Source organism: Heterodontus francisci, chromosome 17, assembly GCF_036365525.1.
Source record: "Heterodontus francisci isolate sHetFra1 chromosome 17, sHetFra1.hap1, whole genome shotgun sequence".
NCBI lineage: Eukaryota > Metazoa > Chordata > Chondrichthyes > Heterodontiformes > Heterodontidae > Heterodontus > Heterodontus francisci.
The window spans coordinates 17,888,086-17,904,546 of NC_090387.1; the positions used below are offsets into that span (position 1 = coordinate 17,888,086).

The 16,461-nt window shown below is 40.9% G+C and overlaps 1 protein-coding gene across 2 annotated transcripts in view; it reads left to right on the forward strand.

Annotated features, from left to right (window-relative positions):
• LOC137378733 (chromodomain Y-like protein 2) overlaps nt 1–16,461 on the forward strand; it is a 142,169-nt gene that overhangs the window by 67,026 nt on the left and 58,682 nt on the right. For both annotated transcript variants that reach the window (XM_068049094.1, XM_068049095.1), the window contains exons 2-3: nt 13,488–14,082; nt 14,402–14,616. In XM_068049094.1, coding sequence (XP_067905195.1) covers nt 13,488–14,082; nt 14,402–14,616 — 810 coding nt within the window. The remainder of the gene's footprint in view (nt 1–13,487; nt 14,083–14,401; nt 14,617–16,461) is intronic.

A 16,461-nucleotide genomic window follows, 5' to 3' on the forward strand; every position in this document is an offset into this window, starting at 1 on the left:
CCACTCCAATGAAAATGATGTTCAATTACCAGTCTGATTTTGTGCAGACAACTCACTCATTAAATTTAAACAAGGCACGATCCTGAAAAGGGTTCCTGCCTCACGCTGGTGTCATTGGGTGAGTGACGTGATGTCCCCACCCACTTCACACTCCCATCAGGTGCAAGTTGAAAGCCCTCCCCTTGTACGACAGGGTCCCACAATTGCTTCACCTTGTGGGTTTAGGCAAATTGCTTCTCTGCTCAGTAGAGACTACTTGCAGCATACATCGATTACGATTTGCTTATCTTGTTTGATAAATTTTAATTTACACCATCTGCACAAATCCTCTTCCTGTTCTCACAGAAATTGGCCCAGGGCTATCTTTATTGGTTGATGGCTGTTTGATGTGTTAAGCAGTATTTTTGCATGTTCTTTCTGACGATCTGTTTCACTATGCATTACTTTACCCACAGACTGAAGTACTTGAAATTGAAGAAATCACACAGGGTAAAGTTGTAAGCACTTATTTTGAAAAGCTAAAAAACTTTACTTCCCATTTAATGCATCGTCTGTGTGCTGAATCTAGTAGCACTCTCTTGGTGTCCAGCTTTATAAGAAGCAGGATTGCTGCAGAAGTCCTATAGTCACGTTGAGATCCAAAGTTGATCTTGCACAAGTTAATTTATCTTCTCTTTTAGGAGGTTCCTGTTATGGCAAATTAATATTCTAATATTAGAGAGGAGAAAGACTGAAAGATGACCTGATGGAGCTCTATAAGATTATGAAGGGGTTTGATGGGATTGATATGGAGAAGATGCTTCCACTTGTGAGGATGTCCAAAACAATGGGTCATTAATGTAAGATAGTCACTAATAAATCCAATGAGGAATTCAGAAGAAACTTCTTTACTCAAGAGAATGGTGAGAATGCGGAACTTGCTACCACATGGAACAGCATCGATACATTTAAGGGGAAGCTAGATAAGTACATGAGGGAGAAAAGAATAGAAGAAAATGTGAGATAAAAATTGGGTTGCAAGGGCATTATGTGGAGCATAAACCTTGCCAATAGCCTGTTTCTCTGGTGTAAAATAATATGTAATGGTTTTCACAGCTGAATTCTTTTGTCATTGAATCACTCCATTTGCTTCTAAATTGAAGATGCGAAATACTTGTCCACCACAAGAGATCCTGTCAAAATTGGTATTTACACAACTTCCGACTCAAGAAATGTTACTATCTATAATTTACACCCTATGTACAGCTACATTTCAGCAAATTTCTATTATATGGTGAGGATAGTTGCTTTCATTACATGGACAGAAATAAATGTGTCAGAAAATCTGTGTACAAAAATAAAAGCAAAAACACTCAGCAGGTCATACAGCATCTGTGGGAGGAAGAACTAGAGTTAATGTTTCAGGTCAATTACCTTTTCGTCAGAGCTGGTAGATGTTAGAGTTGAAGTGCAAGCAAGTACAGAGCCAGGAAAAAGCAGGATAGGGAAAGAACAGCAGGGAATGGTCTGCGATTGAGTCACAAAAGTGATGATGGTGCAAGTGATATTGGAACCAGAATTGAATCCTTGACTGAGCACCTCACCAAACAAAAGCATGATTTATCAGTGAGATAATTGTACATTAATACTGGTTGGCAGGTCGCTACCCCTTAGCAAGATTAAAGTGACAAGTACTCTGATCAGTCGAATTTAGAACCTGGTAATTAGATAACTTTGGGAGAACAGAAGCATATTATATGATGTTTTAAAATGATTAATTTAATGACCAAATGCAGATAAGTACCATTCTGTAGATTACAGCCTATAACACTTGATAATTTATGTTTGGATATTTAAGCAGTCATTTGTGGTGTTGTAGCAATTAAAGCATAGTTTTCCCCATAAGATTTTTAAAGAACTATCTAAGTGAAGTTAGGTAGTTGCAGCAATTCAGAAGTATTAAACAGTGTAACTTTCAAAGAGATTGTAGTTTTATTTATTCGTATACCAAAGATGAATTATTTCAGGATTTCCAGCTGTGGTCTGCAATGACTTTTAGTGTTGGCCGTGCCTGCTCTCTGCTCACGTTACTGTTCTCTGTTGAGACTTTTTTGGAAGGGATTTTTGTCAGAATTTGCTCATATTTCTATTTTTATTATGTTGTAATAATTCTTTTAAACATTTACACTCTTTATTTACCCTGTTTCATTTTAGTTTGAATTGTCAATTTTTTTTTTTAATCACTGGATGATCGACTACAGTGGAAACTAATAATCTGTTGATGAATTGTGACTGCATCTCCTCATCGTGCAAAAATGTTACCACCAAATGGAATAAATGGAATATTGCGCAGATGGCTCATTCATGTGTGAGGAAGATCTGTGTCACTTGAGGACATGAGCAAAACAACAATTTACATTTATATAACGCCTTTGACATAGCAAAACATCACAAGGCACTTCACAGGAGCAGACTCGAACAAAATCATGAATGCATTTTCTTCCTCAGAAAAGACAAACATAATTCACTTTGCCACCGTCATATCCAGTATTAATTTTTATTGTCATTTAGAAAAATCATTTTTTTATCTACTTTAGTTTCTCCCTGCCAATTGTGGAAATTTTTGTGCTGAACATCGACACTTGCTAGACACTGCTTCAGACTCTTGAGGAATATTAATAGGCTCTTAATCTGTGTGAGGGAGACTTGTATCTGATGAGCTTGGCTTGGATAGGGACCCAAATATCAAAGGTCGAATGGAGTGCTCTAATCCTCCTCTTGGTGACATAATCCTTCCTTGTTAGCATTTTTCTAAATGATTAAGCCAAGGTGAAGAGTCATGGCTCTAAGTGGAAGACACCAGCAATGTTTTAGTGAATGAAAGATGAGACAAATTAATCCAGGACGAAACAAATTGGGATGGGTTTTGAAAGAATGTGGTTGACCCTTAACTGCCCTCTGAAATGTCCGAGAAAGCCATTCCGTTGTACACAACCTCAATGTTATAAGAGGGAGGTTAGAATGAGGGAGATAAGGGGCCAAATTTTCATTTCTGGCCCTGACATTACACCGCGTCAGCGTCAGTGACGCAATGCAATTCTCAAAGTGTCAGCCACTAATTGGCTCGGAGCCAAGTTCGGCATCCAATTAGGGGCATTGGGTGTGGGCAGAAGGCAGGAGCTAAGCATGGAGGGATAATTTAAAAGGCAAATGGCAGCCATGACTGGGCTTGCCGTTACCTTTGGAAATGGATGAGCAGATGAACAGAAGGTCAGTGGTGGTTGAGGCAGCCATCCCCACATTTTTCTGTTGCCGCCATTGAAGCCCTGATCGAGGCTCTGGCAGACAGGAGAGGTGTACTCTTCACTCCATCTGGAAGAAGAGCCAGACCAAGTAGGCATGGCTAGAGGTGGCCACGCATGCCAGCAGCCTCACATTCCTCTCAAGAGTCCAAACAATCTCTCCTCACAAAATTAAACCTCTCAGCTCTAGTGTTCGCAACTCTGTGCCACTGCATAAACAACTGAGGTTAAATCTCCCTTTTATGCAACTTTTCAGGAGCACTCACGGCTCCCTGCTGTGTTCCTGACGGCTGTGCTCAATTGTGACCCAGATCTCAGATGTTACTCGTGCTTGCCATTTGAAAATTGCTAACTGTTGCTGCTCGTACTCCTAACTAGTTCCACAGTGAGCTCAACAAGCAATTTATTGGAGTGCGGATTGCCAGCTCTTTTCCCCCATCCCCCCCCCCCACCTCCCCCGGAGTCCCTTTAAAATTCTAATCGCATCACTGAGACATTGGGAACCAGTGACCTCTCTGGGCGAGCAATTTTCCAAGCCTGTCCCCACCCAAACTTAACTCAACGGGTGATTGAAAATTCAGCCCAAGGAGTCATGAAACTGAGTGGATCTTGACTTCAAACAGTGAGGTTATATGGTGGAGAAAGAATGCAGATGGTGAATTTGGAGTTTAGGAGAGGAAAGTGAAAAAATTTTCAGAAACGCACTGACCATAGTAGTAATTATGGAGTAGAGAAAAGCAGAATGTTGTGATGGAATGATTGAGAAAAAGATCACCATCAAATGATGATCTATTTCTTGTATCCTACCTGGGAATGCAAACCAAAGCTCTAGAAGAACATTTTCAGATCTAGGTGAAGCATTGAAGTCTTGCAGACTTTGCCTTTCGTATGGAGAGTTATGAGTTGCTGAGTGGAACATATGTGAAAACCGGATTTCTTAGAAATAGATTTAACGGTGGGGGAGGTTTAAGAGGTCTGAGAATGCAATGAGGCCAAAAATAAATGAAAAAGACTCAGACTGAGTTGTAAACGGTAAGAGGGATAGCAAATGGAAAAAGGAAATGATGTTGTGTTCTGTTCCTCCACTGTTCCTTTTTATGTTCTTTATGGTGACATTTATCATTATTGCTGAGTAGCAAAATTGGACATGTGTGGTGCTGAAATGAGCTTGCTGTGTAAGGACCAATAAAAACATTTTTAAGGAATATACTGGGAAGCGAAGGCTTAGGTGTTCACTGTGGCATCAGCTTGCACTTGTCAAGTATCAACAGTTGCGGGTCAATTACCAGCAATATAGGGACTGTAACCTACTATGTTTAAAAACTACATGAATATCCTAGAGTATATAGGCAGTTACAGTAGCAGTTACTGCTTGTTTTATTCAGAAAGATTTATAGTTGGCTGGAGCTTTGCAACTGCAATCATCTTTGGCGCTTTTCCAAGTTTTTAATGTCAGACTTTTTTTATTAAAGTTTCTTGGCACAGTTATCTTCCAAACAGTTCTTACCCTGTAATCTCGGCAGACTATTGATTTCTATTTTATCATAACCCATGAATTAAAAATGTTAGTTTTAAGCCCTTGTCTGATGTGTGCAGTACGCATGTTTGAAACATCTCCCTCTTATCCTCTTTTTGATGAAGAACCAGCTAAAATCTAAATCCTTACAGTTTCTTCATGGTGTAGAATTGATTCACATGGCAGTAGATAGTTTATTATTTAATTCAGCAATATTCTTTGGCTATCAAAAGGATGCACATAACGTAATTAAAATTCAACCAATACTGAAATGTTTGTATATTATGGATACAGTTATGAGCTACTTTCTTGTCCCCTTCTCAAATGGCCTGTTGTGTCTGTTGAGAGGTAAACTTTTACCAAAAAGTGTTGAAAGAAAAAAATAATTTTCAGTACCATCTAATAGATGTTTGGCTGGATGACAGTGTTGCCCTTAAAAAGCAGCATCAATGGACGTAGATGCCCATCGTAATTTTATTCAGTTTTCTCTGCTTTCATTATTTATCGTTAAAGCGCATTGCATTCCTAGTGCATGTGTGAGGTTAATTAGATCTTCCATCATTTTTATAGCCTACTTTCTCCAGGTGAGTATTATTGCTCTGTGTCCAGTTGAATGCAGAAAGATCTTTCCTGTACTCAGGTCATCCCAAAGCCATGGCTAACTTGGGAAGTTAGGGATAGTATTAGAGTAAAAGTAGACACTTACAATTTTGCCAAAAGAGCTATAACCCTCAGGACGGTTTTAAAAATCAGCAAAGGGTGACCAAGAAATTAATAAAGAGAGAGAAAATAGAATGAGGGTAAATATTTAAAACGGAAGAGATTAACGAAAGTGAATGTGTGTCCCTTAGAGGCTGAGACAGGGGAAATTATAATAGAGAATAAGGAGATGGCAGAGACGTGAAACAAGTATTTTGTGTCTGTCTTCACAAGAGAAGACACAAAAAAATACCAGAAGTTGAAGGGAACCAAGGGCAGAATGAGAGTGAGGAACGTAAACTAATTAAAATTAGTAATGGAATAGTACTGGAGAACTTAGCGGCACTAAAGGCTGACAAGCCACCTGGATCTGATGACCTACACCCTAAAAGAGGTGGCTGCAGAGATTGTTGATGCATTAATTTTGATCTTCCAGAATTCCCCAGGTTCTAAAACGGTCCCTGTGGATTGGAAGATAGCAAATGTAACCCCACTGTTCAAAAAAGAAGAGAGCAAGAAAACAGAGAACTATAGGCCCGTTAACCTGACATCAGTAGTAGAGAAATGCGAGAATCTATTATTAAGGACGTGGCAATAAGGTACTTGGAAAATCATAGTATGATTCGGCAGAGTCAGCATAGTTTTATGAAAAGGAAATTGTGTTTGCCAAATCTATTGGGGTTATTTGAGGTTGTAACTGGCAGGCTAGATAAGGGGGAACCAGTGGATGTAGTATATTTGGATTTTCGGAAGGGATCCGATAAGGTGCCACTCAAGAGGTTGTTATACAAGATTAGGAATGGGGATAATATATTAGCATGGATTGAGGATTGGTTAAAGTACAGAAAACAGAGTTGGAATAAAGAGGTTATTTTCAGAATGGCAGGTCTAACTAGTGGAGTGTCGCAAGGTTCCATGCTTAGGCAATGGCTATTTACGATGTATAGATGAGTGTAATATATCCATGTTTGCTGATGAGACAAAGCCAGGATGGGAAAGTAAGCTGTGAGAAGGTTGCAAAGAGATGTAGACAGGTTAACTGGTTGGGCAAGAAGGTGGCAGATGAACTATAATAGGGGAAGTGTGAAACTATCCACTTTGTAGGAGGAATAGAAAAAGAGAATATATTTTAAAAGGTGAGAGAATAGATCATTCTGACTTCCAGAAGGATTTGGGGATCCGCATACACAAATCACAGGAAGTTAACATGCAGGCGTAGCAAGCAATTAGGAAAGAAAATGGTATCTTAGCCTTTATTGCAAAGGGGCAGAGTACAAGTAGGGAAGTTCTTACTGCAGTTATGTAGGGCTTTGGTGAGATCACACCAGGAGTATTCTTTACAGTTTTGGTCTCCTTATCTAAGGAAGGACATACTTACCTTAGAGGGGGTGCAACAAAGGTTTACTAGATTGATTCCTGGGTTGAGAGGGTTGTCCTATGAGGAGACAGTGAATAGAATGGGCCTATATTCTCTGGAGTTTAGAAGAATGAGAGGTGACCTCATTGAAACATAGGAAATTCTTAGAGAGCTTGACAGGAGGAGTCATTATTCTCAAGATAAGGTGCGATTTAGGACTGAGATGAGGAGAAATTTCTTCACTCAGAGGGTTGTGAATCCTTGGAATTTTCTAGCCAGAAGGCAGTGGATGCTCAGTCATTGAGTATATTCAAGGCTGGGATCAATAGATTTTGTCACTGGGGATCGGACAGGAAGGTGGAGTTGATGTAAAAGTTTATCCGTGATCTTGTTGAATGGTGGAGCAGGCTGGAGGGGCCATATAGCCTATTCCTGCTTCTTATGATCTTATGTTCGAAGCATTTCACAGCTAATTAAATGCTTTTGAAGTGTTGTCACTGTTATAAGGTAGGAAAACACAGCAGCCAATTTGTCGCATAGCAAGGTCCCACAAACAACATTGAGATAATCAACATGATAATGGTCATTATTAGAAGTAACCTATTTTGGTGCAGTTGCTTGAGGGATTTATTGTGGACTGGACATAGAAAACTCTCCTTTTTCAAATATTGTCATGAAATCAGTTATTTCCGCCTCAGAGGGCAGACGAGACCCTTGTTTTATGTCTCATCCAAAAGACATTGGGCATCCACAAAAGCCATGACAGCTTACTTTATGATCATTGCAAAGCTTGGCAGTAAACACAATCTTCTGACAATGTTATAGCCTGGCACCAGGGCTGGTGTCAATGGCAATTTCAGTTTTTACATCCTCACTCTGTAAGCAGCTGATCGGTTGTCATTAGTAAAGAACACAAATGCTGTGGCCATGCCCATTGTGTCTTTAAAGAGATAAATCCCACTAAAGGATAACCGTCTTGGAAGAAAAAGTAATTTTTGGTGTTACCTATAATGTGGATATTTGTTTGTATCTCAGTGTTGAGATGGAGGGAGCAGCTGTTCCTGCCTTTTTTCACATCCTCTGGCCTTTTCTTCATAGCTTGGATGGTGGTCCGTCTATGAACGTTACTGTGGTGATTTGCATTTTTGAAGGCATTGAGTGCCCCATTATCCCAAGTGGTGGTGTAGAGTTGTGGTCAGGCTATCATTCCTTCAATACTTTCCCTAGAGCTGAGGCAGGGGCAGCGGTGTTGGATGTGGCATTGCCTTGAGAAACAGTAGCCTCATCGGTTCATACTGCAACTGTGCCACTGATGCTGGGCACTGCCTAAGCATATCTACTGATCAGCATGGGAGCAATCTCTGAGCAGCAGTGATTCTTTCAAGATTCTTTTAACCTCATCACCCAGCATGTTGATTCGGATAAGTAGTACTTTTTTATTCATTCGTGGGATGTGAGTGTCGCTGGCTATGCCAACGTTTATTGCCCTTCCCTAATTGCCCTTGAGAAAGTGGTGGTGAGCCGCCTTCTTGAACCGCTGCAGTCCATGTGGGGTAGGTATACCCACAGTGCTGTTAGGAAGTGAGTTCCAGGATTTTGACCCAGCAACAGTGAAGGAGCAGCAATAAAGTTCCAAGTCAGGATGGTGTGTGACTTGGAGGGGAACATTAGGTGGTTATGTTCCTATGTGTCTCGGTGACAGAGGTCACAGGTTTGGAAGGTGCTGTCGAAGGAGCCTCGTGTTGCTACAGTGCATCTTGTAGATGGTACACACTAGCCACTGTGCATTGGTAGTGGAGGGAGTGAATGTTTAGGGTGGTGGATTAAAACTCAAGGTCTCTATTGCAGAATCATTCAATGTTCACAAGAGAGAACTTGACTGAGCTTAATCAGTGCTACTGATACACTGGAGTTTTTACATGCTTCCTGATAGGCTGTAATCCAGAGAAATCTTTCTGTGTGACTACACAGATGTGACTGGTAGACTCCTCCACACTCCTAGTCAGAACTGGCAAGGTAGTAATTTCTTTTTTAGCAGTGTTCGTTTTGTGACCTGTGTTTTGCATTTGAGTATGTGTCTTTGTGACAGTGAGTAGGTAGAGGCAGCAAGATCTGACATGAAAGAGGTGGTACTAGCCTTGACTTTCAGGGCAAGCCTCTAGTGTTATCCTTCTGTTGATGCTCTCATGCCCAGTGATGTCTAGAGCAGCCTGCTTAAATGGAAACAAGGGCTAATTCTAGTCTGTTCCTTTCTATTATGCTCCATCGCATCCCACAAGGGGAAATTTGTTTTAAGATGTTGTAACGTACAGTGATGTCTACCTGTCCATCCTGAAGTCTATCCTAACTGGCCTAACAGTAATTGTACATGCATCTTGTCTGACACTTGTTGGTAAGTTGACAACTAAAGGATGTACCTTTTCAAGCCATCATCATACGAAGGAAGGGAGCAGTTAGGAGAATTTTTTTTAACTCGAGGGTTGTTAGAACGTCCTACCAGAACCAATGGTGAGGCCGAATCTGTAACGGCTTTTAAAAGGAAAGTGAATGTTTCAAACTATATGAAGCAATCTTATGTTTGTCCCATGCTTTAGTGCAACTATGCAAGGTAGGCAACATTCCCCATTTGTCTCTTAACAGAACTGCACAGGATAAGATTGTTTGGGATGGGGGAGCAGGAAATGAGTTGCAAGTTATGAAGATAAGACTGGGTGGCATGCATACTTTCCAATATTTATCCCACAATCAACAGCAAAAACAGATCTGTTCATTTATCTCAGTGTTGTTTGTGGGATCTTGCTGTGTGCATATTGGCTGCTGCATTTCTTACATTACAACAGTGACTAGACTTCAAAAAGTTCTTCATTGGCTGTAAATCACTTTGGGACAATCTAAGATTGTGAAAGGTGCTATGCAAATGAAAGACGTTCTTTTTAGCTTGGGGCAGCTGCTTGGCATATAAAACTGTTCTGTAGCTTTATATTAGTAGCCTTCAGATAAAGGACCTGCATCTTTTTGGACACACAGATTTTATGGTCAGTGCTGTTGCTCTTCTGCTCTCGGGATCCAGCAGTTTAAATGGCAACTCAAGCAATTTGAGTGCAGCTTAACACTTGGATGAATAAAACATTTAGCAGAAGATCCTAACCTATTCACTACCAGTATTGCTTCATTATCAGTTGAGCTACAAGTTATAGATTTTTGTTTATTCAGCAATCCATGGCCATATAATCTTCATTTAACCAAATGATCCATATTTGCTTAGGGCGAAAGAGAAAACAGTTTCCATGAATAAATACATTCCTTAAAATCCAGCAACAATTTATGAAATGCTCTTTTCATGCGAAATCAGTTTTGGGGTGAGTTCAATGGATAACTTGTTCCGTTCTGCGAGTATTTGAAATAACCACAACAGCAGTAAGTAGATTATTCAAATTAAATGGTATAATTGTCTCCACCTCAATGCTTGTGGAGAGAATGTAAAGTAACACATCCATGTAACTATGCTTGAAACATCTAAGACGTTTAACTTGAAAAGGAAAACATTTGCAGGGCTATGTGGGAAGAGCAGGGGAGTGGAACTACTTGGATAGCTCATTCCAAACCGCTGGCACAGGCATGATGGACCAACTGGCTGCTATTTGTGCTGTGTCATTCAGAAGGCAAAAGGAAGGATTGGGACAGTGGGGGCGGATTGGTGGGGCAACCTATCTGTTTTGAGGAAACACTTAAGAGAGTCATAAAAACTTACATTCTCCTTTTAAGAATGAGGCCATTCAGTATCATGGGTGGCTCTTTGAAAGAACTGTTGTACTTAGTTCCGTATTCCTGCTCTTTGTCCGTAAAGCTGTAAGTTCCTCATCCTTAATTACCTGTCCAACTCCCTTTCAAAATTATTTATGGCATCGGCTCTCACCACCTTTTTCAGGTCGAGAATTCCAGATCCCAACAAGTCGTAGAGTCAGACAGCACAGAAACAGGCCCTTTGGCCCATCATGTCTGTGCTGGCCATCAAGCACCTATCTATTCCAATCCCATTTTCCAGGACTTGGCCCCTCTGAGTGAAAAACTTCTAATTTCTCCTCGAGATCTTTTTCCAATGATCTTGAATTTACGACCTCTAGTTATCGACCCACTCTCCAGAGGGAATATTTTTCCCCCTATGTACTCGATAAAAATCACTCATCATCTTGAAAACCCCTATTAGATCACCTGTCAAGCCAAATTAATTTATTAAATTGTTATGATTTGACAACTTTTTGATAACTTTGTACCAAAATAAATATTTATTTGGAAAATATCTCTTGTGTCATGCATGAATATTAAATCTAGTTTCAGTTCAGACTATACTGAATTTTCTAGCTATCCATTAATGATAGACCTGCATTGAGATAGCTTGGATACCACATTGCATCAGCACTAAAGGGAGTCACGAGTTGAACAGAAGACCATCGCATCAGTGATCCCCTGAAGGCAGAAACAGAATAATCTCACTATTTTTTGAACAAATGTGCATTGAATTAAACAGATTGGAGCCAGTTGTGTGGCGGGGAGGGGATGGGTGGAAGCAACAATTCAGATTTGCTGTTGCATTCTTTTCTTTCGTTAACGTTAGTGCTTACTAAGGTGATGTACGTTATTGCTGAGGAATCTAGCATTGTTCCACTATTTAGATTTGGGCATTTGCAGGGGGGCTCATTGGGTTGGATTCAGGGTACATGTCCTCTGAGCTGCTGAAACTTTGCACGGTGTATCCTTATCTCAGCAGCCAAAGAGACCTTCACCAGTGTGCCTTCTGTTGAATGAGCGTCTGCAGTGTTTATAAAGTACATTGGGAAGTCCTGAGGTCACAAAAGGTGCTACAGAAATGCAAAGTCTCCTTTTCTTTCTTTCAGCAGTTCCGTGCCACTCGTTACACTCCACATTTGCCTCCACCTACCTCACTTCATTTCACCCCATCAACTTACCCTTCTATTCCTTTGTCCATCAGGTGCTTATCGAGCGTCCCCATACCTGTATCTATGCTATCCGCCGCAACTACTCTCGTGGTAGCAAATTCTACGTTCTAACTGCTCTCTCAGTAAAGAAGTTTCCCCTGAAGCAGAAAGGTAGAGAGGGGTTAGGTGATAAAACCGTGGATTAAGGTTTCAAAGCAGGTAATGTAAGGTCTTGAGGCAGGCGATGGACTGGATACAGGGGAGAAGCAAACAGAGTTTGAAGTCGAACACGACATGAAGGTTTTGTAATCTCTGGGTTTAGCCTGCGATTGCAGCCAGGGTGGTTGATGGAGTCAAGGTTGGTGTTTGGATATGTTCTTGTCATCGATAGGAAGGCTACAGTACTGTTACTTTTCCACTGAGAGTCCGTGAATCCACTAGAATCAAAGGGGAGGGTTAATAAAGGGGAGGAATAATACTCAGCAAAGGTAAAAATGTGGTGTTATGGGCAGAGATGGAAAGCACAAATCTGGAGAACCCAAGAAAATTATAGCTGCTAAAATGGTGCAGTGAAAGTAGAGTAAAAAATTTTAACTTAGTTGTAAGAAAAATGCTATTTGTGTGCATAAACCTATGTGTTTGTGTTGTTACGACCCGGTGAGAAAGAGGTCTAGGGTTCCCTTTCAGCCTTCACCTGTAACAGGGTTTAATTTTAAACACACCGTGTTTTTAACTCCCCCTTGGTGAATCCTTGTTCCAATTATAAGGCAAAGAAACCAGCACAAGCAGCCTTTCTTAGGTTTAAAGAAAAGAAGGTTGAAATTTATTACACTTAAACTTAATCTCTAATTCGGTTAACGCCTACGGATACAGACGCGCCCACGCTAGCATGCATACGCGATACACACATGCAAATAGAGACAGAAAAGAGCAGAAGAAATAAAGTGGAAAAGTTCGAGGCAGTATCTGAAGAGTTTTCGTTACGGCTCTTTGAGCTCACTGTAAAGTCCTTGTTTGTGGGTAGATCTTTCTTTTCGTTGGGGCCCAGTATTCTTCTTAAACCTTGTTCGCTGTAGGAAACTTTTCTCATTTTCCTTCAGTGGATTCAGAGGCTTGTGAAAAAGAGATGGGAGCAGACAGGTCCAACAGGCGATGTTGGCCAGTTCAGAAGAAAACCCTGGAACAGCCAGGTAGTCATGTGACTAGCTGGTCTAACCAGTACTGGCCCTTGTGGATTATATCCTCCTTAGCAGGCCCTGGAATGCGCTTCTTCACCTTCAATGTCTGTTAGTATGCAAATGTTTTTTCCAGCCACGGCTGATCTGTTTAACAAGTCATTTCCTCGCTCCAACAACAGTTAAAAATCAATGTTCATGACAAAATAAATATGCCTCATTCTTGGCAGGTGAGGGCTTAGCAATGACAGTGTATATGTAATTTTTCAGAATATATGCTTACTTGTGAGCAGTTCCTTATTTTTACTGAGAGCCCCTTAATGAAAATGGGGAAGGGCAGGAACTTCTCAATTAGTCTGTGCATGAATTGTCTCCTTTGATTGAAAAGGGCTGAAGGTGAATGTCCGGATAAGTGGTGTGGAAGATTACACAGTTGCTGTGAAGGTTTCTTGAAGGTCTTTAGTATTGATGTGAAATGGTAATGATCACAATAACCTATACAGAACTTTTTCTCTCCATTAGGTAGAGAAGATTGTCGATAAAAGGAAAAATAAAAAGGGGAAATGGGAGTATCTTATACGATGGAAAGGTTATGGAAGTAATGAAGACACTTGGGAACCAGAACATCACCTCCTTCATTGTGAAGAATTTATTGATGAGTTCAATGGACTCAATGCTTCCAAAGAAAAGCGAACTAAATCAGGGAAACGGGGAAATAGTCCAAGGCAGGTCTTAAGGGACAATCATGGAACTTCTCCCCTGAGAGCCTACGAATCCACTAAGGGGAAAGGGGGAGGATTACGAAGAAAGCGGACTAATAATGCACATCAAAAGCAAAAACGGGGTACAATGGGCAGAGATGGAAAGCAGACCCCTGCAGACACCAAGAAAATCATTGCTACTAAAACAGTGCATTACAGAACAACCGCGAGTGGAGTACAAATAATGCCTTACAGAAAGACTGATAACTCATTTCAGAATGGTGATGCTAGACACAGCAAAAATGCATTACAGTTTGACAATACCTCAAGGCAACAGAGAATGAATGTGGATATAGGAGAGCAGGACTTTGCCGAGGATGGAGCAATTTCTGACCCTCCTATAGTAAATGGAATAGGTATGTAATAAGTGTTGGTGTTACATATAATATAGAGCACAGCTCAGGCCATTCAGCCCATTGAGTCTATGCTGGTGTTTATACTGCACTGTTCATTGATGTGCAAACATTTGATGATTACATTAACGTTTTTAGTTATTGCATGCAATTTGCAGTAATGATTTGAATTTACAAATGGCCTAGTTAATCATGCCACACTGTTCATGACATTTTTAAAAATAGATTGTTTGGTGTTTGCTACCAATAAGGTTTATTGGCTAAACAGAGTAAGTACAAGCAACTTGGCAGATTGACATTTCACAAACATTTTATGTAATAGGGATTTCCAATGGACAAGCTAACCTACCGTGTTCTGTGAAGAGGAAGCTTGTGGAGGACAAAGAAGACTATGTGTTTGACAAACGGCTCAGATGCAGTGTCCGACAAAATGAAAGCAACTATCGATTCAGAGACATTGTTGTTAGGAAGCAAGATGGTTTTACACATGTATTACTCTCTAGCCAAACATCAGACAACAATTCATTAACGCCTGAGGTAAGGCCAATAGCACGCTGTTTTTTTAATTAATATATGATCAGTATGGATAGGGTAGCAAATGTTCATTTTTTTCCTTTGGAAGTTGTTTGGCCTGCCTACTAGTATGCTGCTAAAGCACGAGCCCCAAATTTCAAATAAAAGAAAGCCTCATTCATTATAGGAATATAACCAAAATTGATGGGCAGGAAAAGGGCATCTGGTCCATCAAACCTGCCCCACACCATGATGGCTGGAGCATCATGACTAAACGCTCCCTCCCTTCCCCCAGCTCCTCTCCTCTCCCTCCCTCGCCAACCCAGCCCCCATCTCTGCAGCCATGTAATCTTTTGGGAGACGCCAAAAAAAAACAGGAAAAGATTCCAGGGCAATAAGGGAAAATATACTCTGGAAAATTCCTCTCCCACCCCAGCACAGATGTCTGAAGCTAGTCCAGGAGATCACATGGATCAAGTGATACCTATAAAGACACTTAACTTTCTATATGATGCAATTCTGCCCCAGTCAGGAACCAGTCCAGCTCCCTTTTAAAGGTGTACAGAGAGGCAGCACCTGACATTACCTAACATTAGGTAAGTCTTTCGTTTTCAATATGGTTTCGCCATATGGAAATTTTCAAGAACACCAGTCACATGCCGAAATGTCAGATTTGCCCAATCATTTCTTAGTATCTGTTCTTTGTGTGTGAACCCAGACAATGGGCTATTCTACTCTGGAAAGAACATAGAAAATCTCAAGCCTCATCCACCTTGCTGCTATCCTGATAATGAGTTACTCTTCAAGATACTTGTCCAGTTTGACCTTAAAGGAGATAGAAATAACTTGTCTCGCTTGCTAAGATTTTCCAAAAACTGCAAACCCTGTCAGTGAAGTAATGCTTTCTTACCTCCTACCTGAATCTATCTCTGTTCAGCTTGGACTGGTATCCCCTCGATCTGCTGTCTCATATAAAACTAAAACAGCCCTGCTCCATTCTATATCCCTCAGCCTTATTAATCTGAAAACTTCAATCAGACTCACCATCACCTCCACTCACCACAACCTCCAAGAAATGTCACAGTTCTGTGTGTCGAATGTTTCATTCTCTAGAATCGTATTCACCCTATTAGCAGTTCTCGACACTGTTCCAGTCCAGCTGCACCTTTTATTTTAATTTTTTCACGGGATGTGGGCACGCTGGCAAGTCCAGCATTTGTTGCCCATCCCTAATTGCCCTTGATAACCGAGTGGCTTGCTAGGCCATTTCAGAGTCAACCACGTTGCTGTGGGTCTGGAGTCACATGTAGGCCAGACCAGGTAAAGACAGCAGATTTCCTTCCCTAGATGTAGGTTGTGAACCAGATGGGCTTTTATGACAATTGATGATAGTTTCATGGCACCATTAGTGAAACTAGCTTTCCATTCCAGATTTTTTTTTTAAATTATTTAATTGAATTTAAATTCCGCCAGTTGCTGTGGTGGGATTTGAACCCAAGGCCCCAAGGCATTAGCCTGGGCCTTGGGATTGCTAGTCTAGTGACATTACCACTACGCCACTTTCTCCCCAATATCATCATCTTCTAGTGAGGGCTCAGAACTGGCTCCCCCTAATTCTTCCTTCCCAGTGGGGATTGCTGGAGAGAAACACGATCAACAATCGTCAGTGATCTTTGTTTTCCACTCCCTTGTCTCGAGAGACAGTGCCTCACCACTGCTCCAGCTGAGATCTACTAAATCAGCACAGATTGTGTCTTGATTGTGAAATGTTCCAAGCCTGCATGGTTAAAGGTGGTTTACCTCCAGCCTCTGGCTGATTTGGGTCTTTTGGGCTCTTTGTAGTGTTACAAAGGTGGGCGAAAAGAAATA